Source organism: Quercus suber, unplaced genomic scaffold (assembly GCF_002906115.3).
Source record: "Quercus suber isolate HL8 unplaced genomic scaffold, Cork oak 2.0 scaffold_387, whole genome shotgun sequence".
Classification (NCBI taxonomy): domain Eukaryota; kingdom Viridiplantae; phylum Streptophyta; class Magnoliopsida; order Fagales; family Fagaceae; genus Quercus; species Quercus suber.
This window is the reverse complement of record NW_027069839.1, coordinates 248,232-259,772: the sequence shown is the minus strand read 5'-3', so window position 1 is coordinate 259,772 and position 11,541 is coordinate 248,232. Positions and strand designations below refer to the sequence as shown.

The 11,541-nt window shown below is 33.2% G+C and overlaps 1 protein-coding gene across 1 annotated transcript; it reads right to left on the bottom strand.

Moving 5' to 3' along the window:
- Positions 1 to 5,601: 5,601 nt before the first annotated feature.
- LOC112024867 (probable BOI-related E3 ubiquitin-protein ligase 2) lies at positions 5,602 to 7,208 on the bottom strand. Its single transcript, XM_024057517.2, has 3 exons — positions 6,898 to 7,208; positions 6,432 to 6,807; positions 5,602 to 6,313 (listed from the first exon to the last, which is right to left on the bottom strand). Exons 1-3 carry the CDS (start codon positions 6,951 to 6,953, stop codon positions 5,654 to 5,656), a joined length of 1,092 nt encoding a protein of 363 aa, XP_023913285.1. The 5' UTR covers positions 6,954 to 7,208; the 3' UTR covers positions 5,602 to 5,653.
- Positions 7,209 to 11,541: the final 4,333 nt, after the last annotated feature.

The following is an 11,541-nucleotide window of genomic DNA, read 5'->3' as shown; positions in this document are numbered from 1 at the left end:
CTTTTGATTAGATTCCTAGGCAACAAGTAGTCTATAGTTGGCAAGTCCATTTAAACCAAAAATTAAAATTAAAAATAAAATAAAATAAACCAACCATTCAATTCAAATAGTTTGATAAACATATACATCATTGTCGCACAAAAACTAGTCAAATACAAAATGTCTATTCTAGGATAGCAATAATTTAATCTTATGTGTATAGACTATAGTAGTAGCCAATTAATTAATTTAATTGTGGAATAATTAACTAAGTAGATAATGATGATAATAAGGAAAAAAGGAAAAAAAGAGAGTGGGAATCAGATTCACGTGTTATAGAGGCCAGAGGGTGTGCCGGTCATAAAGGGACAGATGGTCCTGATCTTGCTGAGGGTCCCACAAAGGGGTTGTGGGGTCAAAGATCCCATCCAAAAAAAAAACAAAATCTCCCATTATTTTTGTGTTGTCTTTGTTTATTTCTCTTTCTCATTAAATGCTAACTTTGGCGTTTGTACCTGTTTTTGTGTGGGACCCTTTGCTTTTTTTTTTTTTTTTTTGGGGTCAGATGAGACATATTGTTCTAAAATTGGCCTATTAGTTGGAACAACAAAAAAATAATTCGAATTCAATTTATTATTTAAGTTTTTTTTATTCTCAAAATACTCATTAAGGCTGTGTTTGTTTCGTGTAAAATGTTTTCCGGAAAATACATATTTTCCGGAAATGTTATTTTTCGGAAAAGGAAAATATGTTTAAGGTGTTTGGGTGAATTATGAAAATTGTTGTGAAAAATATTTTTATGTGTTTGGATGTATTCTAAAATGCTATTTTCCGGAAAATTTTTCATATCAACACAACAACAACAGCAACAACAATAAATTCCGGCAACAAAAATTCCGGCAACAACACAACAACAACAACACCACCAAATTCCGGCAACAAAAATTCCGGCAACAACACAACAACAACAACAACAACACCACCAAATTCCGGCAACAACAACGCAACAACCACAACACAACAACCACAGCAAAAACAATCAGTTCCTCAAAAGAAAACAAAAACAACAATCAAACTTAAAAAAAAAAAAAAAAAAAAAAAAACCGGAGAGATCGAGGAAGACGAAGATCGACGGCGCGGCGCGGCGCGACTCGCCGGTGCGAAGAGCGCCGGGTTCGAAGGTGTTCGACGATCGACGATCGACGGCGCGGTGCGATCGATTTTCCGGAACTGGATCGGCGCGGTGCGATGGGGCGTAGGTTCGGCGGTGCGATCGTCTCTCGGCTTGGATCGGCGGTTCGTGGGTTCAAGGCCGCCGGCGATGGGCGCTGGGCGATGGGCTTGGATCGACTCCGGCGCTGGGCTTGGAGCTTGGGTCTGACCGGATCGGAGAGTGATGTTGCGTGAGATGTTGCGTGAGAGAGCTTGGAGTGATGTTGCGTGAGAGAGCTTGGAGAGTGGAGAGAAATTTTCCGGAAATTGGTTTAAGGGAAAATAGGGGGTGAAATGGATTTCACCCAGCGGGACGCATTTTTTCGGTCAAAGGGGAAATCAATTTCCGTTGACCCAATTTTCCCAAGCACCCAAACACAGCAATTTTTCGGAAATTGATTTCCGGAAGTGGTTTGAAGTTGAAACAAACACAGCCTAAATTGAGTGTTTGAATGCGATTGCTAAACAATCTAGGCATCTTCCAAAATGCGGCAAGACTATTGAGCATTTGATATTTTTTTTTTTTTTTGATTGAGTGGCACAAACAAACAATAATAGACCCAAAATAAATGTGAGACCTAATTTTATGGTGGAGTTTATTCCAAGGTGATTTGTACAACTCATTGGAAAATGTCAATGGAAAAAAAAAAAAGCATGGTCTTTGATTCCTATATTGACGGCAATTATCTCTGCCTTTTGATTTTTGCGAGATAAGTCTAAAAAAATAGTACTATTTGATTGTGATTTGTGACCAAGCAAAGCCGAAAGAACGTAAATGGGATAGTTCTTGTATTTTTTTTTTAATTAAAAAAAATTAAAGTTTAGAGTTGGGACAAACGAAGAAAAGTGGGGAAGATACCATCTAGTTAAAGACACAGGTATCTTATACACCACAAAAATGTTAGAAAAGATTATTCGTTAAAAGGTAGCATCATTCCTACTAGATATATAATTTTTTTGTTTTTTTATTAAATACTATAATTTTTTTAAGTAATACTCCTAACTAATAATACATCTAACTTGCATAAAATACTAGTATTCTACGGACCTTTTTTTTGGGGGGATGGATACATACAAAATTTACTAATATATATAGGCAAATGTCAACGAGCACTGTGCGATACTTGTTAAGGTTAAAATAATGTGAGTCCCATTTTATTAAAAAAAAAAAAAATTAGATAAATTAGAGAAATTGTATAATGTTGACTCTAAAATCTATAAAGCTAACAAAATATTGACATAAAACTGGGTGACGGACAAAAATTATGACATTTGGAGGTGTGTCCATTAACACAACCCATATATATATATATATAGTATTTGTGAATATGAGTTACATAATTCTGTCCAGTGTCATATTGATTTTGCTTTTTTTGTTTACCTATCTCCACGTAGGGTAAGAACTCTACGTAAGTGGCAAATTTTTCCAATTCCCATAAAAAGGTCAATGAATTCACAATATTACTCTTATTTATCTATTGACTTTTTGGGAAGGAAAAAAAAGGGGTAAAGGGGAAAGGAAAGAAAAAGGAGAGGGAAGGGAAGTTTCCATTTTGTGATTGTAGGTAAGAGAGAAAGAAGGGAAGATAATTAAAGAAATGTTGTAACATTTTCTTATTTTTGTTTCTAGAATGTAGAGAAAGAGAAAAGAGATTTCCATAAGTTTATTGAGCTTTTTACCTTTATATGATAATTAAGAAATGATCCAAATGTTTCTTTTTTATTTGTATTCTTTAATATAATTTTTCGAATAAATGTAGATTAAAGAAAATATAGAAAAAGGGTATCATGATGCATTAGTAGATGTATTTTTCAAGTTACAATTAAATCATTTTGTAAGTATAATAATAATTAATTAGTAACTATATTATATAGTTAATTAAATCATTTTATGAACTTTTATGTTTCCTTAAAATAATCAAAGCTCATTTTAAAATCTAAAAATGTATTAACAAAATGGAAAGAATTATTAAAAATAAAAAAGAAAAGAAAAGTAGAAGAAAGCATAAAATGATGAAAAATAAGTAAAAAAGCAAAAACCAATAAGTTTATATTACAACCAACATGCAAAACAATAGAAAACAATGTTTTCTTATCCAAATTCACTCATTGTAACCAAAACACATATGGTAAAAACTTTTTCCACCTCTAGTAAAAGGAAATGACAACCACAAATCACGTGGCAATCACTTGTAAAACTAAAAGACCCCATAAATTCCTCAAACTTTGGACCACTTCAAAAAAAAAAAAGAAAAAAATTTCTTTTACTTTTTTCCTGTTTATTAGGTGGACCATTTAGTACATAGACCAAAAAAAACAGACTGACAAAAAAGTAAATATATTTGTATATTTATCATCATCACCATCCTATTCAACCGTGCCAAAAGAAAATCCTAACCGCCAACATTTATTTACATCGCCAGTAATAACTAATCACTAGTCAAAACACACACGTACCCACCATTTAAGACCCCCCCTTACGACTATTATTTATCACTGCAACAAAGCACAATCCGCATCATCGTTTTCTTCGTTTGCTTTTTCTCCCAAACATAGTAGTTTGTACCATCACCACCCCCAACTTTAGCTGTACCCCATAATATATATATATATATATATATTTTTTTTTTCACTTTTAACATCCATATTATAAATAAATTAAACAAATTATTATTGGTTTTAGTAAAGTTATCATATGATCTAATTAGTTTAACTGATAAAATTTTTTATAATTGAATAAAAAATTTGAGTTTTAATCATCGTCTAAATCAAAAATTGATTAGTATCTTGTTCTAATAATAAAAAGTTATTATCAAGAGCAGATGTTATAAATTAAACTTTTTAAAAATTTTTAAAAAAAGGCAAAAATTTTTATAATTAAATAAAATATTTAAAATTTAATATGTTTTGATCAATTAATAAAGAATTATCATAAAAAGCAAATAAAATACGCCAAAAATTAAAACTATCTAAAAAAAAATCATTATTATTCTCGTGGGTACTACTTCTCTAGTACCTATTTAAAAGTGACGAGCAATTATAATATTTTGACTGGACGATATTTTTTAAGAGAAACGATAACATCGTCGTCGTCGTCGTCGTCTATAATACGCAACTATATCAAGATGCATACACTTTTATTTTATTTTATTTTTTATTTATAGTTCTTCGTACATTGTGGGAAAAATTTGTTACTTTTTGTTTCAATGTTTTTATTTTAATAGTCGCAACCAATAATTTAACGTTTAAATTTTTGTTTTGTTGTTGGGAGGACTATTCCAACCACCCCTTTTGGTGTCGGTTTCTTCTTTGTTTTTTTTTCTTTTGGGTCTTAAAAAAAAAAAAAAAAAAGCTGAGAGAGCATTGCGTTGCCCACTTGGGGCTATATGGCTCTGATACCAAAATTCCAAAACCAATACCGATGCCATATAGTACAACTATTGCTCAGAGAGCAACAACAGCGACATTTGCGCGCGTCCTACGTGTCAGATTTTGCCTCACACCTGTCTTTTTCAGATTTCACCATCCCGTTGACCCCACGCTTTCACTTAATGGAGCGTGACGTACACGCTCCGACCCAAACCCCACCCCTCCCTTACCCTTAGTACTTGTACTACGAGTAGGACTGGACTAGTAATAGTAGTAGCAGTAGTTGTTGGTCTATAATATATTATTATTATTATTATTGTTGTTGGTATACTACACATTACAATGTACTAGCTGTCAGGTAGATTGGCCTTGGGTCCCACAATGGGACCCACATTATATCAACATCATCCATGAGTATGATCCTTTCTTTCCCATCCTCTTCACTTCTTTTGAGTCTTGAGTCTTTGGCCCTAACTTTTTTTTTTTTTTTGGCCTCAACTCCCGAACTACCTTGAGCAAAGAGTTTTGTGATGATACGCTTGCATTATCCACGGCCTTTCAAAAGTTTTTAAAACTAAAAGTTAAAGTAAAACAAACCTACTAATGTCAATCAACAAAACTAGATAAGGGATCAAACAAAATTAGCCTAAAAAATGGCCTCAAATCTTTTACAACTTGGTTTCTTGATTTTGGAGAACTGCAATGCTAGAAGATTTCCAAATTTAGTTTACCAAAATAGAGAAATACATACAAAAAGAAAAAAGAGAGACAAATTAAGAAAAAGAAAAATTGGGATATATGGTGAATTGGTATGTAAATTTTTTTTTTTTCAACAAAAAGATAAGGGATCAAACAAAATTAGCCTTAAAAAATGGGCTCAAATTTACAACTTGGTTTTTTTGATTTTTGGAGGTCTTTTAATTTCAACTACAATGCTAGAAGATTTCCAAATTTAATGTACCTCAAAAGAGAGAGAGAGAGAGAGAGAGAGAGAGCAATACATACAAAATGAAAAAAAAAAGAAAAGAAAAGAAAGACAAATTAAGAAAAAGAAAAATTGGGATTTATGGTGAATTGGGTATATGTAAAATTTTCAGGACATGTTAACATGGACACTGGCGTTCTTGGGGGATTTACAGATGGGGCAAATGTGAAGTGTAGACCCACAAACAGTACATAGACAGAGGTGTCTACAGGGCAAAAACAGCACACACGACTCTTGTTTGCCACAGTTCCTGCACCACCTACTGTTCCCACATTCACTGCTAGTCTTGTAATTGTCATTATAATAATTACCATTACCATTACCATCATCATCCTTGTCCTGCGCCACCCCACATGCTAACGTGCGCCTCCCTCCTTCATCAACAACAACAACGTCTCTATGATGATGATCTTCTTCTTCGCCACTGCTTCCACAGCACGACTGTGCATCGTCCATGAGTAGTGCTGCTTCGTCTAATGCTGCGCCGTGGGTGCGTTCTTCCTTAACCTGCGCTGCCAAGACTTGTTCTAAGTTTGATCTCAAAGCATTGGCTGTGGCCTCGTTGGTTTGGGCTAAGTCACGCCAAATTTGATTCTCTATGCACAACGATTTCACTCTCTCTTCTAAAGCCCAGTTCAGTTTACCAATTTTCTCTATCTCTTCCTCTTTAGCCTTTAGCCTCTTCATCATGCCCACTTCTATTGCTTCAACAATCCTCCGAGCTTGCCTTTTTCTCTTTTCTTCTATCTCCATCCTCACCTTCTCCATCTGAAAAAAACAAACACCCAAAAACCAAAACTTTCAGTGACCCTTTAATCAAAAGGTAAAGACTTTGTATTGGATATTGAATAAAGCATGTGATGTGTATGTGTTTGTGAATACGTACATGTTGAGAAATGAGACGGTCGATATCGAATTGGTGTTGTTGGATCTGAAAGGAAATGTCTTCACCGAGAAAAGAGAAGGACCCGCAATTCTTTTGTGGCTGAGGAGTGGTTTGGTGATGAGAGAGGAAGCTCAAGCTGGGGTTGATCATGGAGTCTCTTGACCGCTTTCTCGAGATGGGAATAGGGATGTTATAGGTGAGACCGCTCTCTGATTTTATCGCAGCCTTTTGAGGAATCGAGTCGTTCATCAAAGAATTGTATGCAGCTGGCAACATAGTCTCTGTTGTTGTTCCCGATAATGGAACTGTGTATGTGTATCCCATCTGGTTGTTGTTGTACATGTTTGTGTTTGCTTCAATGGGGTTCATCATTTCCCTGCAAAGTTCATCGCTTTCCCATTAGCTTTGCCAAAACAAACACACAAGAGAGAGAGAGAGAGAGAGAGAGAGAGAGAGGTATGTGTACCTGTTTCCTATGAGTTGAGAAGGGAAGAGATTGAGATGCCGAGCCTCGACAGCCATGAAGATAGATGATATATATGGGAGAGTTTTGTTTTGTGTTTTTGATTTTTGTTTGTGTGTTTGTGTATTCTAAGAGTCTGGCTCTATCTCTAGCTATTTGTATGCGTTTAGTTGTGTGTTGGGTTTTTGTTGTTGAATGGGTTTTCTTATCTTTAGGCTTTTTAGAAGGGGAGAAGATATAGTATTGATATAAGAGGCAACGACAAGGACGAGCTAATGAACAAATGGGCATGCAATAGGGGTGGCAAGCCTGTATGGTGGGGTTTATTTAGGGTTTGGTTTGGTTTACAATTAAATTTTAATAAATAAAAAAATAAACCCACTTTTTTAGATGGAATAATAACAATAACAAAGTAAAAGTAAAAGAAGAGAGAGAGAGAGAGAGAGAGAGGAAGATTTGTGTGTTGGTTTTGGTTTTGTCTATTTTAGGATCCGACTACCAGAAAAGCCCTTCCTCCCACTTGGCTCCTATTTCGTAACCAACAAAGATCCGGTCAGTCCCGTAATTCCAGCGATTTACTAGGGGTATTTCCGGAATATAGGCTCGAGTTTATCGTGGCCTTGGTTATTTTATTTTAATTTTTTAAGGAAAAAAAAATTTACGAAGAAAGAGGTAAAGACTAGACTAAAGACTGAAGCGTGGGATTAAATAACTGACAAACTGGGCATCTGCCACGTATCATTTGCCGAACTGGGCCTGCCAGGTAGTGCCACGTGGACATAGCTACACTCCGACGCACCCACTCTTTACTCAATTCTCTTTTATCTTTTTCTGCTCAGTCGTCCCTGATTCCTGTACAGAACAACGTGATGAGCGTGGACCCAAATTTGGGTACACATGTGGGGTCCAGATTGTTTTTAATGGGTCCCATAATTGGTGTGAATGCTCAATAGTAAATAAATACCAAAAAAAAAAAAAAAAATGCTAACAATAAGTTAGGGAACAACTAAGGTAAGCTTTGTGGATCCCACAAGATATTCGGGCGGTAGATTTATTAGCCCGTTCATGTTCAATCCAATGGACAATCAATTTATAGGATTTTCGGGATGTATCATAGATAAAGAGTAAAAAAAAAAGTTTGACGAAACACTATGTTAATACTATTTTGTTAACACCAAGATAGGGAACAACTAAGGTAAGTTTTGTAGACCCTACAAGATACTCGGGTGGTGAATTCATTAATCTATTAAGGTTCAATTCAACACGCTATCCGCTTCTAAAATTGTTAGGATGTATCATAAATAGGGAGTAAAAAAGAGTTTTGACGAAACGTTACTAACATTTCTTTATTGTAAATTTCATAAAAAAAAAATGTGTGGGTGAGGGGGCCACGTTGACAGTGACAGCGTGGACCAAGTGTGGGTCCCACACTTTTCGAGGTTGTCTGAGAAAAAAGGGCTAGTGGCCGTTGTGGGTGGGAAGGTCGGGATTTGGTCCTTTGGCAGTTTCTTACTTTTTATAATTTTTTTAATTTTAATTTTAATTTTAAAGGTAGCAGTGAGGACAGGTTAACTCATGCGACTCCGCATGGGAAACGTTGGTTGTGATTTTTTGGACGGTTCCTTAATCCTTACACGTGTCAAAATCTATATGCGGAACTTATAGACATCTCCAATGCTTTATTTTTAATCCTTAATCCAATGCTTTATTTTTATATTTATGCTATTTATATATATATATATATATATAAAATAGAGTTTATATAATATATGGTTCACATGTGCTGAAAAATTTACGTTAATCTCTCTCACCTAATGACTTTGTCGTTTTTACTCAATGACTGGTTTACACGACTTTTTTATATTTAGAAAAAGAAAAATCTTGGTTACAACTTATTCATGAAATTAAGCCCTTATATATATATATATATAGATTTGCTATAAATACACCCCTAAGTGTAGAAAAATTGATATTGCATGAATTTGGATGGTCCACATTAATTATTTCCTCAATAAAAAAAAAATACTTCATCCGTCTCACTTTTTTTGTTTTGTTTAAAAAGTCAAAGTTTTTAAGGGAATATCATTTATTGTCTTGTCTACCTTTTAAAAATGTATAAGTTTCCAAAATTACTTTTAAAAAAATTTATCAAAAAATTGAATTAGTAAATTAATAGATGTATAATAGGAACATTAATAAATTAATAACTTTTATTTTTTAAAATAAAATAATATTTTAAGATATTTCCAAATAAAATAGAAAAAAAAAATTAATTTGCATGGAAACCAAAAAAAAAACAACAAATAAGTAGCCAAAGCTTATTTAATGTGCTTTAATTGTTTACGGCGTTAAATTCCATAATGATATAGTGTACTAGTACCACTACTGCCACCTAAGGCTAAAAAAACAGAGGCATCTCTGTAAAAGCTAATACGAGAGGAATTAATTTTTCTGATATAAAACCTATCCTGCAGGTTACAATAAATCAGTGAAGTTCCCAAGAACATAAATGCTTTTTTTTTTTTTTTTGCTTAGCAAAAATGAAAAAGCTTTGATAATGAGTAACGTCAGGATTCAATGTTCCTTGCCCCAGATTGTAAAAGTTGTATGAACTTCTTGGTTTCTTAAACCAGAAATTGAACTCATTTTTGCGTGCGGTTATAAATGTCATTATAATGAATTCATTTTTGCTTAATAATTAGAAATTGTATCAGATTGCCAGTACTATAAATACTTTCTTTCTTATGAAAGTTCCGTAGATAACACGTGACATATCCAGAACAGATATTAGTACAATTGAATGTTGAAGTTCATGTACAACTTCTCAAAAAAAGAAAAAGAAAAAGAGTTCATGTACACCTTACTTCGATAAAGGTGAAGATAATTAAGAATAGAATTTATCCCTTTCTCTAAAGATTCAGGTTTAAACTGTTGCTAATTTTGTGTCAAAAAACATTTAAACTTGAACCAAAATGAAAAACTATTAAGTATATTTTGGTAGAAATTCGTTTTTTTCATTTTTCAATTTATTACTCATTAAATAAATTTATCAAGAATTCTGTGGCTTAATGTCATCTTAATTAGGTTCAAATGTCATTATAATGAATTCATTTTTGCTTGATAATTAGAATTGAATCAGATTGCCAGTACTAAAATTACACACATACATTCCTATAGAAGTTCCGTAGATAAGCACATGGCTTATGCAGAGCAGATATTAGTACAATTTAAAGTTTCAAGACTTCAAGTTCATGCACACCTTCACTTAGATAAAGGTGAAAATAATTGAGAATAGGGTATATCTACTTCTTTAAAGATTTGGTTTCATTTGGTTGCTACTGAATTTTGTGGCAAAAACATTTAAACTTGAACCAAAATGAAAAACTATTTAAGTATATCTTGGTAGAAATGATTTTTTCATTTTTCAATTCATTACCCATTAGGTAAATTTATCAAGAATTTTGTAGCTTAATGTGATCTTATGTTCAAATAAAATATTTCTCCAAAAAAAAAAAAAAAGTTCAAATCAAATGTCCTATCTCTACATCAAATTTTCAATTCATAAGATAAATTTGTTAAGAGTTTTATGTTTAAAGGCATCATAGATTTCAATATCCTATCTCTACTATGTTGTTTTAAAAAAAATGATTAGACAGATTTCAATAATGTGCTAATCTTTTTTTTTTTTTTTTTTCAAAATAGGAATTTCACATGTAAGTCCTAATATCTTGCTATTGAAATAGTAACTTAACCTTTCGCCCTTTCATCAAAAAAAAGAAAAAAAAGAAATAGTAACTCTATTTGACCTTGACCAATGGTCCAAATCTGACCTTGACATGCCAATTCAATTTCAATGACAATTATTGCCAGCTTTGAAATTGATTTTCTCAAACCAGTGGATGGGCATTCAATTTCTCTGCAAGACTGCAATGCATTCGGAGTCTGCCAGAGCGTTTGGTTGTGTATCAGTTTGCCATATATTTAAGCTGAGAGTGATGTACAATTAAAAAAAAAAAAAAACCTGTTTGGTCCTGATCCTAAAAAAAAAAAAAAAAAAAATCTGGTTGGTCTCTCAGGTTAATTTAAAATTTTAATTTAGGATTTTCTCACCATACAATACAATAAATGAAAAGATAAGGTACAACTCAGGAAACAAAAAAATGTAAAATGAAACTTTAGAATTGTATATAGGAGTAAAATGTAAAATACATATTTTTTTAACTCTTTACATGGATGCACTACTAGAATTTTGGATATAAGAAAGTTAATATTAAAAATTTCGTTGCAAAGAGTTTTTTTCTTTTTTCTTGTAATGGGTGATGCTTTTTAGCTATGGCACTGTGCCTCTCACCATTCTCTTTACTCCTCAAATCTGATCGCATAGATAGATGTAGATCTTAACAACAAACCAAGGCAAAAAAAAAAAAAAAAAAAAAAGGTACGTACAAAGCATGAGCAAATAACAAATGCATGTGGCATGTGCAAAGATATATGTGAATATGGACAATTTGGTAAGTGTCTTGTAACCTAAAGTGATTTTCAAAATCGATGCTGCAGGCTAGCTGTCACTTAGTCCTACTTGCCATTTTCTTGCCCATGCCCTACGCTCAAGTTTACTTTGATATTATCATCTTAACAAGACAATGG